At 43.6% G+C, this 24,996-nt stretch overlaps 1 protein-coding gene across 1 annotated transcript; it reads right to left on the reverse strand.

Annotated features, from left to right (window-relative positions):
- Positions 1-21,845: 21,845 nt before the first annotated feature.
- LOC130190365 (cyclin-dependent kinase 5 activator 1-like) lies at positions 21,846-24,788 on the reverse strand. Its single transcript, XM_056409745.1, has 2 exons — positions 24,210-24,788; positions 21,846-22,337 (listed from the first exon to the last, which is right to left on the reverse strand). Exons 1-2 carry the CDS (start codon positions 24,735-24,737, stop codon positions 21,846-21,848), a joined length of 1,020 nt encoding a protein of 339 aa, XP_056265720.1. The 5' UTR covers positions 24,738-24,788.
- Between the last annotated feature and the right edge of the window lie 208 nt (positions 24,789-24,996).

A 24,996-nucleotide genomic window follows, 5' to 3' on the forward strand; every position in this document is an offset into this window, starting at 1 on the left:
CTGATCTAATGAGAGAGAATACAGCTTCACACCGTCGACATGACAACATCTGCTCGAGTACTGCTGACTCCTCCGTCTCTCCATATTTAATGTGTTACTTTCTATTTCCTGCTCCAAAAAAATAACAATCTGTCGCAGGGCTTTCTGTTTTATTGTGCCTCAAAACAATGTCGTTCATTTATGCTTAAAGCGTCATTATCGGCTTCAAAAACATATTTAATAACCCGAAGCTTCTAAATGAAAAGAGCATGTCCCTTTTCCCCGGCAGTGGGAGTGTCCGGATAACGAGGCGGTCACTCCCCGCGTCTATCAAGTCGCTTTGGGGATATTCTAAACCGCATATTAAATTATTCATCCCGCTGTGCCTCGGGGGGGGGGGGGGGGGGGCATCAGTCAGATGCTGCACCGGCAATCGATGAACAACGAGGCTCTGCTGCATCTCAGCCGAGGGTTCAATGGAGACACGACTCGTCCGTCAGCTCCCGGTGAGCTGGACTGAAACAATTAATCCTGAAGACGTCCTCAGTTCATATCTTCTGCTCGTATGAACCGGTCCACGTCACCGGCGCCTGACATCATGGAGAATAGTGGTTCTCAACCTTTTTTTTTAGTGATGTACCGCCTGTGGAAATATTGTTTAAAAAAAAAAAACATGGTACGCAGTGCTGGGCGACTAGTGTCTAATTATATATATATATATATATATATATATATATATACAGGACTGTCTCAGAAAATTAGAATATTGTGATAAAGTTCTTTATTTTCTGTAATGCAATTAAAAAATTATTAAATATTAAAAGAATAAAGGCTGCAATATTTCAGTTGATTTATAATGAATCCAGAATGCATGACATTTTGTTTTTAATTGCATTACAGAAAATAAAAATTTATCTAACTATTAGTACCTGAACAACTCCTAGCATATATATATATATATAGGATTGTCTCAAAATTAATATACAGATAAAGTTCTTTTATTTTCTGTACGCAATTAAAAAAATTACAAATATTAAAAAGAATAAAAGGTTTGCAATATTTCGTTGATTTGTAGTCGAATCCAGAATGCATGAGATATTTTTTGTTTTTACTGAATATAGAAAAAATAAAGAACTTGTGGTCACAATAGCCCTAATTTTCTGAGACAGTCCTGTATATATAATATCAAATTCAGTTTAGGAACATTTATATTTGATTGAATATTTATGAAATCATTATTTTTAAAAGTGTTTTTTTAATTGTACCCCCTTTTGAGAACCACTGACATAATATAATATATATAAATATATATATATATATATTTTATCAAGTCTATATTATATCAAGGGCTGGTGACATGGACAGTTTCATAATAGGTGTGACAGATTCTGTAATATATATATATATATATATATATATATATATATATATATATATATATATTGTCCCCCAGGAGTCATACCTTTACCAGTATGTTCTTTTGTATACACAAAGCAATCTCTGGACATGGACTGGGAGTTAATGGTCACATTTCTAACCTTTTCTTCTCATTTGTAAACATGGTCTGATATCTGGCCTCTCAATGATATAAATCAATCATTCATATTTTCAAACCAACAAATGGGTCAGCCAGTCGCTGAGAGCAACACGACTCACAACCGCTGTCTGCCGCTCCTCAAGGTCCGGCTCACTAAAGTGCGCTAACATTGTAAAACAGGTATTCACTCATATGAATAGTGAGGAGAAGGAGCAGCAGGGGGCCGGAGCAGCGGTTGAGAGGAGCTAATAAGCTCTCCACCTCCCATCTCAGTTTGGCTCTGTGATCTCTCCACAGGAGAAATCAATACGTCAAAACTAATTTGTTGCATCTGAGCGACGGCGATTCAATCTGAGAGCGTTGTGGTTCGACTCTCACATCCAAACGGGAGGGTACAGCGTGAATTTGAGCTCAGCTGCTTGGTATGAGTGCTTTCTCAACTTTGAGCTGATAGGTTGTTCATTATAAACACTGCACATGAAGCACACACAGGTTTAAAGGCCTAGACACTCAAATGGATCATAGCTGCTTCATATTCGATGCAGTTCTTTTAGCCAAGTAGCCCCTAACTATTCATTTACGGTTAAATACACAGCGCTGTGCCATCAGTGTCTGATTTAATACAGAATTTTTAGACAATTCTGGTTATGAACTTACACTTATAGTCTATTTTTAAATGATTTTTTTAATGGATGCTAATTTGCTATTAATGTACCCCCTGGAGTGCCTTCACGTACCACCAGGGGTACACGCACCCCCATTTGAGAGCCACGTAGATCATAAGAAGGTAGAAAACATCACAAATCAACTGGTGAAGCCCGAGATTCGTTCCCGCTCGGCACGATTAATGAGCTGCTTATGAGAAGCAACTCTCCTTCCAATTTTCATAAATCAGTCAAAGTAATTCCTTGGCAGTCTAAGTAAGTAGACAGTAATAAATCAGTCATAAAATGGGTTTTGAGGTCCTCTCCCAAAAGGCAGTGGTGGGGCTCGCCTGCCAGATTTAATTTGTTTCTGTTTGAGTGTCTGATGTTTCGGGGGCGCTTCAACAAAGCAGATAAAAAAAACATTTAAAGGAGTGTATGACATTATAAACACTACAAAGCAGAACAAAAGACGGGACGCGTGACACAGATGTACGATTCACCTCAAGGAAGAAACACACCAGCAGGGAGGTACTCAATGGCCAAGAAACACTCCTGTCTGTCTGTGCACTCTCTCTCTCTCTCACACACACACACACACACACGCATGAATGCAGACACTCCCAGAAACACAGTGTGTGTACAGTGTACTTGTGATGGCTGCCCCACAGCAGAGTGTCTCTCTAAATATAGCTGCAGCTCAGAGCTCACACAGGAAGGCCCAGAGTGGATTAACCGTTGCTATCCCTCGACAGACAGACACACACACACACACACACACACACACATTCCAACACACTACCGCTCGCATACGACACATCGATATACACACGGGTACAACATGTATTTACAGAAGATATGTGTGTGTTTTATAAAGGTGGCTAATGCACGGCACTGTGTTGAGGAATTTTCTCGATACATTTAAATGTGGATTAAATGACTCAGAAAAGGAAATTATAAAATATTTTAAAAAAGCTAATTTTAAAAGCCTCAACTGAGCCCACACAGAGTGAGACGAGGTATTTTTTTTGTTTCTGGAACCAAAGTGTTTGTATGTTTTTTAACCACGTGGGACTTTTTAACTGCAGTGATTGTACCCGTGGCCTCATATTTTATATATTGTTGTTGTATTTGTGTTTGTTGCTTTATCGACTCATGAGTCTGGAATAAAAGAAATATATTTTAAAAAGAAATACACATCTGAATGGATAACAATCAACAGAACAGAGGGACCCCATGTTGGATTGTAGCACACATGTCATGTAAGTGGACACAAACACTTTATTGATTGATATTAAACTCAATTGTGTTCACGAGTGCATTAAATAATAAGTTAGTGGGTGACGCTGTGGGCCTTGATGGTGAAACAACCCAGCTCGTAGTTTTAACAGTCAAAGCTCTGTTATATGTCGAAGGTCGAATGAGTCACGATATGTGAACTGATTGACAGTCGAGACACTCGAGGTTTATGAAAACAAATGTAGTCCAGTTGTGGTCAAATAACAGCCGTCTCAGTGAAGCTCATCACAAACTTGACTTTTAAAATGGGCTTTCAGAAGCTGTGGAGAAGTTAGCTAGCTAACGTTAACGTGGCTGCCGGGATGAGGTCTAATCGCCATCAGCTGGTGATGATGGTTAATCAGCCCCAGCTGTGGTTTATCTGTCTGTGTGTGTGTGTGTGTGTGTGTGTGTATCTCTTCCCAATAACGAGCAGTAGGAACCGAGAAGCGGTTAGAGGAGTTTGAGGAGCGTTCTCATTCGGTTGCCGGTATATTAAATGTCCAACAAAAGGTTTTTAAACAGTCTGTGTTGCTGCCTCTGTATATTAAGTCAGAGACTCACGGGATAACAGAGAAAGCCGTTAGTTATCTTCTAGCTTTTTAAATAGTCGATTGTAGCCGCCATAGGTTGGAGTGACATTTGCTGGCGGTCGAAAACACATTGTGAGTCCGATAATCATTTTTGGTTAAAATCGTATGAAGAAGATTCGATTAGTGTCAACAATATTTGAGAGAACACAATTTGGTTCTGCAGAGTGAAGTTGGAGATTCATTCTTGTTAATGGCTGCCATTGCAAGAGTCCAAAGGAATGGAGGGACGGATTCTCGGTTTGATTATTTTACTGGAAAGGAGTTAATCCTATTCACTTATCAAGCTAGTTCATATTTTTGTAAAGATAGAAATGAGTGAAAGCTTGAGAGGAAGACACATTGTTGGTGCTGAGGAAACAGCAGCTTTGTCAGGATTGGGGCTGGTGCAGGGAACGTGCTTCTCTGCTTGAGGGGGGATGGCTTAGATGCAGGATCAAACCGAGTCGCTCTGACAGCCTGGTGTACGACCTCTGGGATTGGGCGTGGCTGCTGAAGCAGAGGCGGGAGAGGAGAATAGACAAACACTCCTCTCTTGGCAAACAGCTGCTCAGCAAAAGATGGCGGAGCTGTGGGTTTGAGAGGAGCTCACTTCATTAGAGGAGCTACAGAGAGAAGACTTAAGACAGAAGATCCCGCCAGAATCCTGAGGTCAAATCAACATTGATGAAAGCAGATCAATAATCAATGAACATCTCACTTAATCTTTGTTCAAGATAAAAGACACTGACCACACAGCATCTCAATGGCACTCTGTTTAGTGTGAAGGGTGCCCAGATAGCAACGAATTATTCACCATGTAGTTATTGAGAGAAAGGATGCTATATGGTTGACTTACATACGGGGAATTATATCATAATATATATTTCATTTTGTGAAAATCCATTTATGCGGTTCTATAATAGAGCCAGAATGCACCTCAGGCATCACTATGACTTCAAAGAAATGGTACAAATAAACATCCATCATTATTTTTTTTAAGTATGACTGTCCATGTGTAACAATGTGTAACACATAACACACAATAACTACAAACTTAGGGTATAACACACTGGACAGATGTTTCCCTCTGACCACTCGCTCTCTAATCTGTCATGGCTGGACGTCAAAGGGATCGACTGTAAACTTTAACTATGTGTTTTAGCCTTTTAGCCTCCCAGAAGCAGCTGGATTATCCTACGATTGATCCAGCATTTAAATCTACAACATGACAAAGGGATGAGCGGTTTCATTTCTGAGAACAAGCAAATTAATGCTCGGTACAAGCGGGAAACACCCACTACTAATGTGTTCGGCAAAAGCAAAACATGCCCGGACGCCATCGGAGGAGATTCACGCCGCGCACAGCATGTAGAGGAAGACCACCGATGAGGATGAAGCCCTGAGTGCCTGCCAGCCCTGGAGGAGGAGCGTGGCAATAAGCAGCTGGTCATCTGCTACGAGAAGGCGCTCCCATGCAAGGTGAAGCAGCGCGGCACAGGAATCCCGCCCAGGCTGATCAGTTCCCTGGCAGCGGGAACGCCTGGATGCTGTGACAGAATATCACCGTTCATCAATACACTGCATCTGTGCAGGAGTTTCACGCTTGGATTAGTAAAGAGCTATTGTCTCAAGTGTCTCGCTACACCCATTCCTTTATCCACCAAAGAGAAACACACTTCAATGGAGTATCATCAGCCTGCATGTCTTATTCACCCAAACAAGGTTCATATATTCATATATCTCCGAGCCCTCAGGCAGAAGATGACCATCAGATCAACTTCCTCCCGTGTCTTATACATAAGACGCCTGCCCGTGATCATTTTCTGTTTTGAAAGAACACAGCCCTGATTGAAATTTTTACTGCCAAAAAGGGCCCGAGGCGCCAATCAAGACGCGGATCCTCATCGATCCACCCAACCAAAGGTCTTTCTTTGTTCTGGGGTTCAAAAAACAGTTTTGCTTTTGGTGAACGCATGAGTCCAGAAGAGACGCCAGACTCACCATGAGCCAGGGGTGTCTCAACAGCAGTCGCGATGACGCTCATCCACCAGAATAACTAACCACTAGTTCTGCTTTATATTTGTCATGGACGTCTCACACACTAACGTCCTCGTGTTTGGGTTCATGACATCACCCGTAGGCTCACTCAGCTCGGTCACTTTCACCGATGAAGTTACTGTTACATCTGAAAGACTTCCGCTTCCAGCGCTACGAGAGCGGAACTCAAGAGCTGATTGGCCCGAGTTGCGAGATGACCGCCTCAAAGTGGAAATATTTCAACTCGGGGCGATAATTGTGCCGCTGGAAACGCGTCGCCCACATCGCGACGCCCCAAACGCCCCAAACACGCCGCCCGGGAAAATATCGCGTCTATCGCAGCCACTCGCGTCTGTACGTTGACTTTTCATGGGATTCGGTCGCACGAAAAAATAGTTTCGCTTTTGGTGTGAACGCACCTTGAGTCGCTGCAGTTGACTGGTCTGGGGGAGCGGACTCTACCATGTTCCCACAGTCAGGGGGGTGTCCTCAACAGCAGTCTAAAGACAGATGACTTGTCTCCCCTTCTATTAATTGTGGACGGACCCAACCCTGATATATCCTGCTTTCTGACGATGGATCGGAAGTGGCTCTCGACCCATTTAACGGCCCAATTATGTGGAACTTATTTATTCTTATTTTGCACTTTGTCCTGATTTTATTCCCCATCTCACATCTGTGTGTGTACCACCTGTTCCTGCTCTCCCTGTTCGATGCACCTGGTCCTTCACAGAGAGGGACGGGGAACTCACTGGTGGAATGAGGCAACAATAAATAGGAAGGCAGCTTTGATTTCGTTATTACATATTACATTATGGTGAAATGGCCGAGGGTAGAGAAATAATCTCGGTGAGCAAGAAGAGAAAGAGGTGTGAAGGTACAGCTTTGGTTAAAAAAAAGAGTTTTTAAAGGCCTTATATTGAAAATAACCCCAGAGATCTCCTTCCCAGAAAGGCAGAGAGTAAAGATACACCTGTTGTTAAAAGGGATAAAGGAGAGAAGATAACCAGAGGCTCCTCCCACTGGGAGAAGAAGAAGAAGAAGGAGAAGAAGATGAGGAAGAAGAAGGAGAAGAAGGAGAAGAAAAGGAAAAAGAAGAAGAAGAAGAAGGAGAAGAAGAAGATGAAGAAGACGAAGAAGAAGGAGAAGAAAAGGAAAAAGAATAAGAAAAGAAGAAGAAGAACAAGAAGGAAGAAGAGAAGGATATGAAGAAGAGAGACGGAGAGAAGAAGGAGATGAGAGACGGAGGAAGAGAAGGAGAGAAGAAGAAGAAGGAGAATGAAGGAAGAGAGAGACGGAGAGAGAAGAGGAAGAAGGGGATGGCGGAAGGAAGAGAAGAGGCGGAAGAGGAAGAGAGGAGAAAAGAGAGGCCAGGAGAAGAAAGATAATAAGAAGAGAGATGAGAAGAGAAGAAGGAAAGGAAAGAGGGAGAGAAGAAGAAAAGATTAGAAGAAGAAGAGAAGAAGACGGAAAGGAAGAAGGAAAGGAGAATAAGAAGAGATGGAGAAGAAGAAGAGAAAGAAGAAGAAGAAGAAGAAGAGAGGAGGAAGAAGAAGAAGAAGATGAAAGAAAGAAGGAAGATGAGAAAGACTATTCAGATGAAATCACCTGGACTATGACCAGTTTAGGCGTTCGGCTGCCGCTGTCTAAGTTTGATCCCACAGAACTCGCGATTCTTCCCCTTGGCGCGGCGGTGTCCTTCGTCCGCCGGAGTCTTTGATCAACAGGTGGAGGCGGAGTCGTGGTGGTGGAGGTCTTGGCTGGAGGCCGTGATAGGTTGGCGCGGGGCTGGGACTGGCCTCCGGCTGTGAGGCCAGGTCGTCCGGCGACAAAGTAACCGTCAGTTCTGCCCATACGCGTCCGCCTGCAACTGCGGGGCCCTTCCTCTTCGCGGCAGCCACGATGCGTTTCGGCAGCTACGCTGATGATGAAGGCGTTTGAGGGATTTCAACCCGCGCCCGCCCGGTGATCATAACATTCTGTTCTGGACCCGCCGTGTAGCCCATGTGGCGGGGCGATCCTCGTTTCAGCGCCGCCTTGCGGTAGCTGGAGACAGAACATACAATTGCGCCCATGGCGTGCAGGGGGTCAGCGGGGGAGAAAACCCTCTGACTTGAGGTCAAGAGCCGTGGGGAAGGACCCGGAGGCCCTCGGCTCTAGGAGGAAATCAGACCTGGGACAGAGCAAAATACTTCTCCCATTACGAACATGATGCATAGTCATACATAGAAATCAACATGGGTTTCAGTTCAACAGTGACTCCTCCGTCATGGTCTTCCCTCCCATGACCTGTCACCTAATGGCAAACTTGATGACCGATTGAACAGAATACTCAACTGTTGAAAGCAAAATGTTTCTATGAATTATAGAGGCGACATCATCGGATGGCGTTCCTGTCAGTTGAGCTACCTGGAGAGCAACCTGAGTTTCAGCACCAAGTGAGGTAAATACGGTAAAGACACTGCTGAGATATGGGGTTTACATAAACTATCAAAACCCATATTCTTTGTAATTGATGTCATATACAGATGTGCAATGATGATGATGATGATAGGCCATGTCTGTGATGTCAAGTCTCTGTCAACAGGGAGTAACACACAGAACAATGAAGAGCCATCTAGTTATCAAGGAAAAGCTTATTCCCAAAGCCCTCTGGAAGGCAATTTGTAACTTGTGATAATGGTCATACAAAATAAAATGAACTTAAAGTTCTTCAAGGAAGCTATAAGGTGTCTCAAGAGCCTTAAAACAATTGTTCTTTGAGCTTAGTTCCTGAAGGTGCCCTAAACAGGGTTCTTTGAACCATTTCCTGAAAGAGTTCTTCAAAAGAACTGGCACAAAGGTCTCAAGAACATAGGTAATTTAGATACCATTTATGGTTCCTGAAGAGACATTTCAAACTAGGATTGTTCAAATAACCACTTCTGTAAATGGTTCTTCAAAGAACCTTTAATGGGCTCAAACGACAACAATTGGTTCTTCAGATGGTTTCTTCGTATACCACAGTCTTTAAAAGGAACCTTACGGAACGCTACTGTTCTGCTGTGAGTGTAGGGCCTCCATCTTAACAGTGCATACAACATGTAACACTCTGTCCTTCCTTCAGTCTTACATAACAACAAACACGAATTGGGCCACAGAGACGCGAGAGAAGTAAGCCAGCATCCATCTTAGCACAAAATGGAAGCCTTGAAAACGGTCCAACAACACCAATTCAACAGCAGCTGCAGGCTGCGAACTCTGCATACGACCTCACCGCAGCGACAGGATGCCTGCCTCGGGGTGTACACCCAGGCAACATGGGCGAATATGAACATGGGTCTGAGCATCTTGTTGTGGATTCTCATTGCATTTAGTTTGTTCATCGACACAAGATGATATGGTGTTCTAAATGCTTATGAAATAATAATGTGGACGTTCCTACCTTCGAGTTGATCGACTCGTCCGTAGATTTCATCACGCGACACCCCCGCCCCTCCCCCTCGCGTGGTCCACAATGCGGTCAAAACGTGAAAAGAGCTCTGATCCGTTCTGCTCCAGTTCAAACCGCCAACGCATAAGCCGTCGGGGGAGGGAGGTCGAGCGTGGTTACAACTCGATGCTCTTGATTATATATATTTATAAAGCCCCGGTGCATGCGGTACCAGGCGGTTGTCTGATGCACCGCCACTAAAGAGCCCCTTGGGCTCGTCGATGAGGATGCGCACGCAGAACACAGATGCGCCAACGCGCTGGTTCCGAACGAAGAATGTCGTCATCGAGAGACGAGGAATCTACAGGCAGGCGCCGACTGTGAGGGTCCCGCTCAGGCCGCCGGGGAAGCCTCCGCGAGGCAGGAGGAAGCAGCTCATCCGGTCTTCATCAACACAAAGGCGCGCGGACCTGCCAAGAGAGCAGGCAGGGGAAGAAGAAAAATAGCCCCACAGTGTGTTCCAATAGACAACAGCATATAGACCCTCAATATGTGGACCTGTCGGGAGAGAGAGAGAGAGAGAGAGAGAGAGAGAGAGAGAGAGAGAGAGCCGTCGCTTTGATGCAGGCATCTGCAGTTATTCAGGGTTGGACGTCAGGGGAGGGAAACGAGCGCCTTCTCATTGGCTGCTGCCGCGGTGCTGCTGCTGCTGAGGCTGCTAAGGTGTCGATCTTGGCAACGCGGCTGCAGCCATTGGTCCGCCATCGAAGGCTGCAGCCAATCGGAGAGCTCCGCTGTCAAGGGTGCTGGCTTGAGCGCGCGCCGACGGATTGTTTTTATGAATCACCTTTGTGTAGGCGCGCCACACGACACGACACCGTGGGTGGGTGCTAAACGAGCGGGAGGAGCGGGCGCGCGCGATGCACTGCAACAACAACAACAACAACAAAGAAAAACCAGCAGCTGTGGTTCACTGTTTGATTTGACTTAAAGCTTTGAATTGAATGCCGACAGAAAATACGTTTAAATAATAATAATGTGAAATACATTTGTGATTGATTTAATAACCCTGATGTTGCTGATGCAGATGATACACCACCAGGAGTGCAACAGGAAGGCAGCTTGAGGTATTAGGATGCTACAGGTGAAATTGCAAAATTGAAAATGAATCCTGTGGCAAGAGAAGATTTGTAGAAGGTACATCTTTGGTAACCTTTTTTTAAAGGCTTTATATTGAAATGTTCTAAGTGCCATTAAATAACACAGAGATCTCACTTCTCCAAGAAAGTAAAGGCAGAGTTAAGATGTACACCTCTTAAGAGATACAGGAGAGAACTGGACCATGTTCTCCTAAGATGAGAAAGCCTAAGGAAAGTCTAAAATGCTGTTTTGTCAGATTCGATTTAATGGATTAGTGTTATGTCTTTATTTGTTTAGGGTATATCAAAACATATTGAACTCCTTCGGGACAGTTAGAAGCTATTTACTAAGCTTAGGAAATATCCACAAGGTATAATCCAATGTCCCTGACACACATGCAAGCTTCATGCCTAGTTTCACACACTCACATGCACATGCACATGCACACACACACTCCACACTCACACATGGGTTACACATACATGCTCACACGTACACACATATGCACACACATGCACATACACGCTCACACATGCTCACACATGCACACATGTAGTCCTCAATATAATTATGTTTATTTGTATTTCATTTTTCCCCCGTTTTCTTTTGTCTATTTTATGCATTTTTTGCTATTTAATGTTTTAATTAAAATGTTTTTTTATTGTTGTAATATTTTAAATATTAGGATGGAGGGCTTCAAAATAAAAGCTCCGTTAGCTTTTTGTCTCTTCCACTATGCACTGTGATAAATAAAAAACATTTTAAAAGTGGAAACATGTTTCACAGTGGTGCAATATCTGTATAGGACCAAAAAACAGCAACAAATTAGATTTAACATAGAGATTCTTATATGATGTTGGTCACAGTGGGATTATCGTGATAACTGATGTTCTGGGTAAACCTGAAGGTGTATTGTTACTGCATTGTCTCTGTATCAACACCCACAGAGCGTAGAGAGTAATAATATCAAACATAGACGAGGACAGACAGTTATTCCTCATTATTACAACCTTTACTCCCTCGTAGTGTCAACACTTTACCCAAATATACTCAACTTATTAACTGTTGAGAGCTACATTTCTAATTGGTTGTGTTATTTGGACCTCCCACCACCAGGTGGCGCAAGGTCGACTTCATTAGATGTTGAGACCGACTGAACGAGGAGAGGCTCGGAGGTTCAAGTGAGGAGACTCGGCTGTGGAGAAAAGCAAACAGTTTTTCGACCATGATTCCACGTGATAACAGGGGACAACACGGCAAAGTAACAATATAATAATAATTCAAACTTATAGTAAGCGCTTTTCTTCAGAGTCTAAAGTTTGCTTTACATGGGGACAAGAATGACAGTGACAAACAGAACAAAACAAAATGGAAAGCAGACCACAAAGCAAACAAACAGAAACATATTGGTAACTAAAAAGGAAAGGAAAGCCAACGGAGGAGAAAGCTGTGTAAAGTCGTATCGGGAGGCAGCTGCCGGTTAGCGGGGGAAATGAGTTGGAAGGTGTGTTTTGAGGCTTGCTTATACATAATATGGTAGGGTGGGGGGCAGCTACAGGGAAGGCCCCTGATAAAGTATATTGTCAAATTGGTTTGTGTTATATTCTGATTTAAGTATATGTGCACCAAAAGTGGTGGCAACAGAGTTTTATGATTTATTTTGGAGTAAATACATGCAAATGGGAAACAATAAACAAACTGGAGATAACAAACTGGACCCTGACACTCAATGAAGCAGCGGCGTGGGAACTGCAGCAGGTGAGGCCAGCTAGCGCCTCATCGTTGAACAGCCAGCCGAGGGAGCTACATTTATGATGTATCACCGTGGTGAATCAGTTACCACACACACACACAAAAGTTTCTTCTCCAGATGCAATACGACGGAGGACTAAATCATGTGTGTGTGTGTGTGTGTGTTTGTGTGTGTGTAAGACTTGACTCTTATTGTGAGCATTCTATGTGTCACCTGTCACCCGGGGTTGTTAGTTTTCTTCTTCACATAAGACATTTTCCACCATTAGATCCTTTAAAATTCCCCAGAATGCAGGAAATGAAGTGTTGATGCTCGGGACCTGATGCTCTCTCAGGATGGCGAGCCACAGGTGAGCCAGGTAGCAAGAAAAACTTCTCCCTCAAATCCTCTCCTGGGCACTCCTTTCTTTCAAGCTACTAAACTGAACCCTCCTCCTTCCATCTTGCAATAAATCTGTTTGTTTTGTTAGTGAGGAAGTTATACGGATGATTAGTACTGGGAAAACATAGGGACACGAAGAAAATGGAAATGCATTTAAACAAAACAAGTTTCTTCTCCTCCTGTAAAAAACATCATAACATACTTGCATGATATGATAGACAGATGGATATGGAGAATGTATTTTACTAAGGGTTTTAGGACAACACTGATACACGTCCTATAGGAGGTGGTATTGTCCCTGTCTACAAAGCACTAACAGGGTCAATAATGCCGTAATGCTGAGATTAAACAAATATTAACTTGAGGATTTATATTTGGCTACAAGCTTTTACCGTGGGCTCTCTTTCTGCAAGTTGCGATTCACGGTGTTTCTGACTCTGCCGCGTCAGCCAATTAAATGACAGCATCTTGTCTAGCAGACTCGAGGGCGCATTGGGAGATGTGGAAATAACAAGCTTACGATGAACATAGTAAAAGATAATAATCCAAAATGGGTTTGCAAATATATTGAAGCTCAATGCACTTTTCTTAACAGGCATTCAAATTATCAAAATATCGGCGTGGACATGTCTTTCCCAAAGTTTGGTTGCTAAACCAAGCATATTGATGTAACGGCTATTTAGTTATTTCCATGTCAGAAAAGTCCTTACAAAAAAATGAAATCCCTAAAAGTTTTGAAAAGTCATGAAAATGCATGTTTTAATCATACATGTCTCATTTACGCTGAGTTTGAAGTAATTAATATGTTTTTAAAAGAAAGTCAAAATATAAAAGCAGCATATACGCCTCCTTGTACACTCATTCATAACACAATTCGAATCATTGAATCAGTTATTTGTCTCTCTTCACCATTGATATTTATGTTTTTAATGGTGGTCCAACAGAATGGGAGGCTCTCATATGAAACAGTGATGCAACTCTTTAATTAAAAGGTTTAAAAACAATAAAGTCTCTGTGACTACATCTGAACTAGGACACAGTGATGCAGACAACAAAAAGTGATTTTCATAAGCAGTTGCATTGAAGGTTCTTTTTTAAAATGTTGTTTGGACTGTTAGTAGAGTGAGGAGCCCAGCAAGCTGGTTGGGAGGAAGGAGATCCTGGAGGATCTGGACCAGCCTCTAAACTGGCTGAAGGTATGCTGGACCGGGAGGACCTCAATGGGAGGACCCAGCCCGTGGGAGGACCCCGTGGAGGAATTCGTGCTCCACTCACCACCTCTAATGGTTCCAAGATGGTTTACAATCATGAGATGCCCCTGGCTGGTCATCTCGTAATCATTTCCTTTGATATGTGATACCTCATCATTTAATTTATCTATTTAGGCCGATAACCTCATCGATACTTACTTTTAGCCGGGTCTTGTTTGTTTGCAAAAGTAGCTCACAAATGTACCTTTTAACAGTTATTTTTCAGCATAGTTCTTTATTTTGTGATCCTTGATTGCCTCTTCAGTGTTGGTAAGTTCTTTTTTTAATCATTTTGAAATAAGCACTTTTCCTGAATGTTGTACAAATGACTGATTATTATATTAAATTAAATTCCCAGATTCCTCTTTATATTACGAGTCACATGTTGTCGTCTATGCATATCTCTGTATAATGAGACATACATTACCTCTCTGGTGGAACACAATCCAGAAAAAAAAACATAACAATTGTTTATGAGTTCATTCTGAATGAAGGAGTGGAAAGAGAATCGTACTACTGTATTGCTATGTTCTGAAAATAGTCAACGATTGAGCTCCACGTCAAAAAAATCTATAAAATGCCATAATCCCTAGAGTCTGGTATTTAGAATAAAGAAGCAGGAATTGAACTCATCAAGGTCACTTTTCAAATAACTTTAACAATAAAGCCAAGAGCTATTAAAATGAATAGTATAATATCTATTGTCACGACAGGATTAGGGTGGACCCAAATGCATGACTCAGGAGACAGATAATTCAAATAAAGATTCTTTACTGAAAGCTTCGTCAAGATCGGAACAGACAGAATAATCAAACTATGGAACTTCTGAGGGCTTGGTCGTAAAAACACAAGACAATCTGGCAGAGGACAAGTGGAAGTGAGGGAACTAACTCAAGCGGAAGTGAGGGAACTAAATAGTGAGGGACTAATGAGGGGATGGGCTGCAGGTGAGGAAAAGGCGTGAGGACCAGGTGAAGGAATGAGGGACAACAACAGGGTGATCAGGGCAGGTGAGGAGTTGGACTGACAGGATGGGAGGCGGGATCTGGAATGACATGATAGTTGACAGGATGAAAACAACTAATACAAAAGGAGGTGTGGAATGGCTATTTACATCTATAGTTATATTTATAAAGGTATAATATCATAAATAGAGGATATATTTGTTCCTTAGCATGTATGGTCCTGATGTTATCAGACAGACATTATATATGTTTGATCTTGTGTCCGTAAATTTGAATTTTTTTGATAAGATTTATACATAAAATACAAATTATAGGTATGACTTCTTGGAGGGATCCGGATGCAAAGCCAAACGTAGTACCTAGGTGGCGAGGAAGCGATGGAGACAAAAAGGTTTTTGAGTTTTTGTTGACCAGGCCTGGGACCAGAACCTGTGCCACTTCTGAGTAAGAGAAAGAGGACGCAGTGATGTTGTAGCCGTCGAGAGAGTTATTATCGGTTTCACCCCGGGGTTCCTGTGATCAGGGTAGGGGCCAACACAGCAACCCTGTATCCTGAATTACGTTCAGAACTAAAATGCTGATTCGCAGTTACGTTTGGCCAAACGTATTTCTCTCAGATTATGTTTGTGTTTGACGTATTATAGTACAAATACGTCTCTAATCAACAATATCTTTGCCGTTTGTTGTCTCTCTTTCTACCAATGCATATTTATGAATTGGAAAAAGCGTCTTATTTATTATTATTTTATATATTGTTTCACTTGCGTATGACAGCAATAGCGTTAGCAGGTCATATGAATTGGGGTGAAGACTCACTGGTGACGCTCGCTATTTCCTTTCTTTGGGTGACAATACATTAATTAAAACTCGTAAACTATCACCTCATCACCACCTTTACAGAGTTAACCACGGGTCCAATCAACTATTACGCGCAATAAAATGCGCATCTGTCCGTAATCTATACCATAAAGTTCATTTCCAACCTAAAAGTGCGCTTTCCTTGCAACATACAAAATAAAAGTCCAATTTATCTGTTAAGCGGAAGTAGTATAAAACGTCTATATTTATTCAAACAATACAATATAAAAGGCATACATCAAAATCAATAAGGAAAATGCTAAACAGTCAAACAACTCAAAACAATAAACCCTTCATGGCGTTATTTACAGGCGTGTTTACTTCTCATCAAACAAAAAGAGCAGGTACCCGGAAAAATCTGGGAAATAATTTGGGAATTGTTAATAAAATATGATTTACCCTTCAACTTCCAATGCAAACTGATACATCGTTTCACACACACACACACACACACACACACTGACATAAACACATAGACACTCAAAAGAGAGACAAGAAACGGCAAAGATACGTTGATTAGAGACGTATTTGTCATTGTAATACGTCAAATACAAACGTAATCTGGAGAGAAATACGTTTCAGTCAAACGTAATTTGGAGAGAAATACGTTTCAGTCAAACACACACAAATTGCTGGACCATGATCCACAAAGATGGTTCACGCCACAGAGATGCTGATGCCTTGTCTCACTCTGCTGACACCTCCCTGGACACTGGCCTTGTGGTGTGGCAGAGTCACCGGACCCTATACGGCCCCGCGGGGGTCATGTGGCGCGTTTCCCATCGCACCTCCAACAATATGTTCTGTTTTGACTGTTGGGTTTCCGCCCGGGATGTTGGTGCTTGTGCAAGCCGTTATATTTGTTTTGAAGCATAGGCCTACGGTGTCATGTGTTGTTGTTTGGCTTGTTGCTTTACGGCTGCCATTTATATATCTGTGTTCATTGGTTGGTTTCTCTCGATGATTTCTGTGAATTTCTTTGCATTTGCTGGTTACGAAACGGTGACGTTTCTAATTGAGGTGTGTGTGTGTGGGGGGGGGGGCGTATATGTAACAGACTGTCTGCCTTATCAGTGCACCTCACACACAAACCCACAATGCTCAGTCACAGCAGTCATATGTTTGCAGTTGGTCCCCATTAGTCTTCTGTTGTGGTTAAACAGAAGACGTGATTAGTTGGAGGCTGGAAGTTCCCTCCGACTTTTGTTTTGGGAATTTACTTTTGACCTTGGGACTGTCGGGATCCGGGAATTATGTTATATTTTCAGAAGGGTTGATCGTTTGTTGTACGTGTTCGTTTTGTGTCTTGCCACATTTAATTTGATTTAAATAACATTTGCCATTCAATCTTATTAAGCAGGGACATGACATCCGATAGCAGATCCGCCCATTCCCGTAAAGATAGCGTAGTAGCCTATACCGTTCCCCTTCGGATGAAGTGTGAGGGAGAATTGTGACAAAAAGACTGGCCTTTGTCGTGGCCTATAGGAGCCGGGTCGTGACATTCTAAAGACGCACGCGCACATGCTCCCCAAAGGTGTCTCAAAGAACCTTCAAAACATGGTTCTTTAAGGCACCATTTCTGGTTCCACATAGAACCTTTCAACCCAGGGTTCTTTAAAGAACCATTTCCTTAAAGAGTTCTTAAAATAACCAATAAAGGTGCCTCAAACGAAAGAAAAAAAAGGTTCTTCAGTAGGTGATGGTTCTTCGTGGAACCACAAAGCCTTTTAAAGAACCCTCATGGTTCTGTGCGTGTCTTGAATCTGCAGGTGGAAGTCAAACCGTTGACTTCTCTCACTTTACCAAACCCCTCGGTGCAGTTTGGTTTCTTTAAGTCGATTCTTCAACAGTCTTCTTATATGCTACTTGTGTCCTGCTCAACCATCAGAAACAGCTGGGCTGAAGGACATGTAAACAAGCTGGTTGCCATGGTTTCATGCTCCCTGTGCATATGTCGTCTCGTGAGGTCTGCATCACGGCTACATGACGTTAGAACATCACCGGCATCACGCACCAGCGTCTGGAAACAGGCTTCACGTCATCTTTCGCATTTTAAAATCTTATTTTTCATTCCTCATCTCATCAGAGAGAAGGACAACCTCTATGTTCCATCTTCATAAATGTACCAACAGAGTGCTTCATGCTCCAGCGTTGGCCGACTCCAACTTTGGGCTCGTGTTTGTACAAAGTGGACTCATTAAATGTCACAAGCTTCCGTTTCCATCGGTCTAAAATCTTCCACGCGTGACGTAAAAACACAAAAACCACCGCGTTCATGATTCTCAGCCGTCGAACACTTGGAGTCACGTTTGTTGTCGTGAGATATTTAGTCTCTAGAACGATACGGCACCGCACGTCTGACCCGTGTGAGAAGGCCGAGCTTTCCTAAACCTGAAGTGAGACTCAGTGGCGGGACGTCTCCAGAGGCACTCGCTCCATTTCCTTTCTCTTCTTCTTCTTCTTCCGTGAAGTTACAGTCGTAGATGTATTTTTTTCTTGAGCTTTTCCAAAGTTTGAAAGAATGATATGTCCTGATGATGTCATGTGTGTTTGGGCTTTGAGACTTTAACACATCTGGAAGCCATTGTTACAAACTGGAGGTGTGGGAAGTGAGTTATCCACCGTGGTTTGAGCTTATATGAGATGTTAAAGGTCCGGATAGCTTCGATGTTTCATCATTCTTTTACAAATATTCTCTCCAGTGAAACCTGTATAGCTCTATCGAACTGCATCCCTTAGATATTGACACGTGCATGTGTGTGTGGGGGGGTTTTCTGGAGGCCATGTTTCTGTGAGGGGAGCCGCTGAAGCTGCAGGGCGTCTTCGAGACCCCTCAGCACCGAGGAGCCGAGAGCAGAAGAAATCCTCCTGACCCGAGCGGCACTGAGTCTAAAGCTCTCGCTCTCTTCTGTAACACCGGGCCCGACACAAAGCATGCTGGGAAAAACCTAAAGAAGCTCATGCACGCCAAACAACTCAGTGAGTCACTAAGCCGTCTGGTCACGTGACCAGAGAGTCTCTGGATATGGGACAGCTGGACCGGACCGGACCGGTGTGGTTTTAAGTTTGTTTGAACAGTAACAAGCAGAGGAGGGGAGAGGAGAGGAGGAGAGGAGAGAAGAGGAGGGAGGAGGAAGGAGGAGGCGACACTTCAAACAGCAGAGGAGGTCCCTCCAGCTGAGTGGGGAGGAAGTGTTGAGGAAGTAAACAAAGTCTCCTCTTCCCTTGTGGCGTCTGCCCACACACACACCTGGATATACATGTCCTTTCATTCTGAAGCGTGCGCTGCCATTGGTTGAAACCGATCACATGATCTACTCCATGATGAGCACGTCCTGCTCGACCCAGCAGCGCCGCTCATTCACACAGGAGGCAACACGATGAGGAGGGTTCTTCTTTCTTTCCTTCTTTTTTCAATCTTTCTTTCCTTCCTTCAGTCTTTCTTTTTTTTTTTCTTCCTTCCGTCTTTCTTTTGTTCTTCATTCTTTCTTATTTCATTATTTCTTTCGTTTCTTTAGTATTTCTTTTTCTTTCCTCCATTCATTTACTTTCGTTCATTCATTCTTTCTTTCTTTCTCTTTTGTTAATTCTTTCATTCATTCTTTCTTTCTCTTTCTTCATTCTTTCATTCTGTCTTTCAGTAAAACAGTTCCCTCTGGTCAGCACCAATGTGGACTGCAGGGGAGCAACAGGAATGAAAGAAATATTTATCTTTGTTAAATTTGCCTCAGAGGGGTCAGTATGGCATTTTCCCAAATTGTTTGTAATATAAACATCGTACAGAAGAACGTTTAACCCCCGCGTTAGCATTTCATCCTCTGATGTTCACGTAAGACGTGGATGAATTGATCCACTACAGGACGATTACTTTCATTTCAGTCCGACCGGTTTGCAGACTAGTCGGTTGATTATAGATCCTCCGTGTTGTGTTTATTCTAGATCTTGTTGTGTTTATTCTAGATCTTGATGTGTTTATTCTAGATCTTGTTGTGTTTATTCTAGATCGTGTTGTGTTTATTCTAGACCTGAAGGGTTATTTGGGAGTTTTTCCTGGTCCGATGTGAGGTTTTGGGGCAGGGATGTCTATGTGTACAGATTGTAAAGCACTCCGAGACAAATTTATAATTTGTGAAATTGGGCTATACAAATAAACTGAATTGAATTGAATTGAATTCTAGATTGTGTTGTGTTTATTCTAGATTGTGTTGTCTTTATTCTAGATCGTGTTGTGTTTATTCTAGATCGTGTTGTGTTTATTCTAGATCATGTTGTGTTCATTCTAGATCATGTTGTGTTTATTCTAGATTGTGTTGTCTTTATTCTAGATTGTGTTGTGTTTATTCTAGATCATGTTGTGTTTATTCTAGATCGTGTTGTGTTTATTCTAGATCGTGTTGTGTTTATTCTAGATCGTGTTGTGTTTATTCTAGATTGTGTTGTGTTTATTCTAGATCGTGTTGTTTATTCTAGATCTTGTTGTGTTTATTCTAGATCATGTTGTGTTTATTCTAGATCGCGTTGTGTTGTGTTTATTCTAGATCATGTTGTGTTTATTCTAGATCGCGTTGTGTTTATTCTAGATCGTGTTGTGTTTATTCTAGATCGTGTTGTGTTTATTCTAGATTGTGTTGTGATTATTCTAGATCGCGTTGTGTTTATTCTAGATCGTGTTGTGTTTATTCTAGATCGTGTTGTGTTTATTCTAGCCAGTTTATTCTAGATCGTGTTGTGTTTATTCTAGATCTTGTTGTGTTTATACTAGATTGTGTTGTGTTTATTCTAGATCGCGTTGTGTTTATTCTAGATTGTGTTGTGTTTATTCTAGATCGTGTTGTGTTTATTCTAGATCGTGTTTTGTTGATTCTCGATCGTGTTGTCTTTATTCTAGATCGTGTTGTGTTTATTCTAGATTGTGTTGTGTTTATTCTAGATCTTGTTGTGTTTATTCTAGATCTTGTTGTGTTTATTCTAGATTGTGTTGTGTTTATTGTAGATTGTGTTGTGTTTATTCTAGATTGTGTTGTGTTTATTCTAGATTGTGTTAGGTTTATTGTAGATTGTGTTGTGTTTATTGTAGATTGTGTTGTGTTTATTCTAGATCGTGTTGTGTTTATTCTAGATTGTGTTGTGTTTATTCTAGATTGTGTTAGGTTTATTGTAGATTGTGTTGTGTTTATTCTAGATTGTGTTGTGTTTATTCTAGATCATGTTGTGTTTATTCTCGATCGTGTTGTGTTGATTCTCGATGGTGTTGTGTTGATTCTGATACGCTGTTTATTGTAGACGGTGTGTTGTAGTGCTAGCTCTGGTGCGTGAGGTAAGATCCACGGGGAGTTGTGAGTGCCCGGCTCTGGGCGAGGTAAGCAGTTGGCAATAAGCAGCTGGTCATCTGCTACGAGAAGTGACCTCATGCAAGGTGGCTCTTTGTTTTTCATCCCTGTGACATTCCCCTATAGCGGGAACGCCTGGATGCTGTGACAGAATATCACCGTTCATCAATACACTGCATCTGTGTCATATTCACGCTGGATTAGTAAAGCGCTGTTGTCTGGCGTTTCTACACCCATTCATTTCTTTATCAAAAAGACAGAAACACACTTCAATGGGAGTATCATCAGCCTGCATGTCTTATCTCACCCAAACAAGGTTCACATATATTCATATATCTCCGAGCCCAGGCAAGAGATGACCATCACCGTATCTCTTCCTCCCGGTGTCTTACATAACACGTCTGCCCGGTGATCATATCTCTGCCTTAAAGCTGGCCACACAGCCCTGATTGAATTGGCTTCATCGTGGTAAAAAGGGCTCCGAGGGCCAATCGGGTGAGACGCGGATCCTCTCGGATCCTGACCCAACTCAAAGGTCTTTCTTTGTTCTGGGGTTCAAAACAGGACATTTGGTGAACGATGAGCCAGAAGAGACGCCAGACAACAGCGCCGCTCCGACGTGTCGCGACACGCTGCACGACATTAGCACGAACTCCGTAAATCTTTCTATCCATCCATCCTCCCTCCCTCCCTCCCCTGCTCCCTCTTATCGGTCGAGGCCTATGAAGAGTTTGGTCTTCTCCTCCTCTTTCTTGCTCTCGTTCTTCAGCTCGGCGAACACCTGGGTGAAGAAGTGCGGGTCGGTGTTGATCTGGAGCATCTTGGCGCTCATGCGCTCGATGATCTCCAGGCAGCGGTCCCAGAAGGCCTCCTTCTCCGCCTCCACCAGGAAGGGCTTCAGCGGGTAGGAGATCTCGTTGCCCATGTAGGAGTAGGACAGGTAGAGGCAGGTGAGCAGCGAGGCCTGCAGCTCGCGCTCCGACGCCACCTCGGAGGAGACCACGTCGCGGCACAGCATGTAGAGGAAGACCACGTTGGCCGGAGTGATGAAGCCCTGGTCCTGCCAGCCCTGGAGGAGGAGGGAGCGGTCCACGCTGCGCAGCCACAGCACCGGGTCCGTCGGGGAGAGGCGCTTCAGGCGGTAGCAGCGGCGGCACAGGAACTCGCCCAGGCTGCGCATCAGTTCGCTGGTGGACGCCTGCGGGGCGTAAAAAAGAAAGAAGGGAAGGTGAAGAAAGAGTGTGGAGGCGGAGCCAGGACACGGGGAGGTTACCTGCAGCCGACGACCCGGCAGGAGAGACTGAAGGTGCGTTCACACCAAAAGCAAAACTATTTTCGGCAAACCAAAACGCCGCGGAGTTTACTCGTGAGACTTATTCACCGCAGTTCAGGTCATGAGCGCCGACGCCCGCGAGGGGCGCTTATTCAGTCTTATCTCGTGAAAGACCGTTATCATCTCCTTCATCCACCAGAATAACTAACCACTAGTTCTGCTTTATATTTGTCATGGACGTCTCACACACTAACGTCCTCGTGTTTGGGTTCATGACATCACCCGTAGGCTCACTCAGCTCGGTCACTTTCACCGATGAAGTTACTGTTACATCTGAAAGACTTCAACTTCCAGCGCGACGAGAGCGGAACTCAAGAGCTGATTGGCCCGAGTTGCGAGATGACCGCCTCAAAGTTGAAATATTTCAACTCGGGGCGATAATTGTGCCGCTGGAAACGCTGCCCACATCGCTGACGCCTCTAAACGCCCCAAACACGCCGCCTGGAAAATATCGCGTTTATCGCAGCCACCGCGTCTGTACGCTGACTTTTCATGGGATTCGGTCCACTTAAAAATAGTTTTGCTTTTGGTGTGAACGCACCTGAGTCGCTGCAGTTGACTGGTCTGGGGAGCGGACTCTACCATGTTCCACAGCCAGGGGGGTGTCCTCAACAGCAGTCTAAAGACAGATGACTTGTCTCCCCTTCTATTAATTGTGGACGGACCCAACCCTGATATATCCTGCTTTCTGACGATGGATCGGAAGTGGCTCTCGACCCATTTAACGGCCCAATTATGTGGAATTTATTTATTCTTATTTTGCACTTTGTCCTGATTTTATTCCCCATCTCACATCTGTGTGTGTACCACCTGTTCCTCCTCTCCCTGTTCGATGCACCTGGTCCTTCACAGAGAGGGACCGGGAACTCATTGGTGGAATGAGGCAACAATAAATAGGAAGGCAGCTTTGATTTCGTTATTACATATTACATTATGGTGAAATGGCAGAGGGTAGAGAAATAATCTCGGTGAGCAAGAAGAGAAAGAGGTGTGAAGGTACAGCTTTGGTTAAAAAAAAGAGTTTTTAAAGGCCTTATATTGAAAATAACCCCAGAGATCTCCTTCCCAGAAAGGCAGAGAGTAAAGATACACCTGTTGTTAAAAGTGATAAAGGAGAGAAGATAACCAGAGGCTCCTCCCACTGGGAGAAGAAGAAGAAGAAGGAGAAGAAGAAGGAGAAGAAGGAGAAGAAAAGGAAAAAGAAGAAGAAAAAGAAGGAGAAGAAGAAGAAGAAGATGAAGAAGAAGAAGAAGAAGGAGAAGAAAAGGAAAAAGAATAAGAAAAAGAAGGAGAAGAAGAAGAAGGAGGAGAAGAAGAAGGAGAAGAAAAGGAAAAGAAGAAGAAGAACAAGAAGGAGGAGAAGAAGAAGAAGAAGAAGACGGAGAAGAAGAAGGAGAATAAGAAGAAGAAGACGGAGAAGAAGAAGAAGAAGAAGAAGAAGACGGAGAAGAAGAAGAAGGAGAATAAGAAGAAGAAGACGGAGAAGAAGAAGAAGAAGAAGAAGAAGAAGAAGATGGAGAAGAAGAAGAAGAATAAGAAGAAGATGAAGAAGAAGGAGAAGAAGAAGAAAAAGATGAAGAAGAAGAAGACGGAGAAGAAGAAGAAGGAGAATAAGAAGAAGATGGAGAAGAAGAAGAAGAAAAAGAAGAAGAAGAAGAAGAAGAAGAAGGAGAAGAAGAAGAAGAAGAAGATGAAGAAGAAGGAGAAGATGAAGAAGACTATTCCAGATGAAATCACCTGGACTATGACCCGTTTGGGCGTTCCGGCTGCCGCTGTCGGTTTGATCCCAGAACTCGTGAGGGAATTCTTCTTGGCGCCGGCGGTCGCTACGTCCGCCAGGGTCTTGGAGGTCGGCAGGTGGGTGGAGGTCGTGGTGGAGGGGCCCGAGGGGCCCGAGGGGTCTTGGCTGGAGGAGTACACCGATAGGTTGGCGCAGGACTGAGACTTCTTCAGCCTCCGGCTGTCGGAGGCGGAGTCGTCCACGGCGACCACGGCGTGGCCGTCCGGAGAGCTGCCTTTGCCCCCGCCGTCCGCCTGCAGCTTCTTGGAGCCCTTCCTCTTCGCCGACACGGCCACGATGCGTTTCCACGGCAACACGCTGATGATGGAGGGGCGTTTGAGGGATTTCCCAGCCGCCGCCGCCGCGGTGGCGTCCTTGGCATTCTTGCTGTTCTGGACCGCCGTGTAGTGGCCCATCGCGGCGGGGCCGTCCTCGAACAGCGCCGCCTTGCGGTAGCTGGGAGACAGAGACAACACGGTGCCCATGGCGACGCACAGGGGTCAGCGGGGGGAGAAAAGCTCTCTGACCGGTCAAAGAGCCGTGAGAGGACCGGAGGCCCTCGCTCCTGGAGGAAGTCAGACCTGGGGGACAAGAAACAAGAAATATTCTCCATTACGAACATGATGCATATAGTCATACATAAAAATCAACATGATTTCAGTTCAACAGAGACAGCTCCCTCGTCATGGTCTTCCTCCACATGACACTGTCACCTAATAATAAAACATTGTGCGATTATGTTTT

The sequence above is a fragment of the Pseudoliparis swirei genome, chromosome 24 (assembly GCF_029220125.1).
Source record: "Pseudoliparis swirei isolate HS2019 ecotype Mariana Trench chromosome 24, NWPU_hadal_v1, whole genome shotgun sequence".
Lineage (NCBI taxonomy): Eukaryota > Metazoa > Chordata > Actinopteri > Perciformes > Liparidae > Pseudoliparis > Pseudoliparis swirei.

Excerpts from the sequence above, each read along its gene's own strand:
- LOC130190365 (XM_056409745.1), bottom strand. The coding sequence starts at position 24,737 with ATGGGCACCGTGTTGTCTCTGTCTCCCAGCTACCGCAAGGCGGCGCTG. Across the intron at positions 22,338-24,209 it reads CCAAACGGGTCATAGTCCAG|GCGTCCACCAGCGAACTGAT; the intron begins GTGATTTCATCT and ends TACGCCCCGCAG.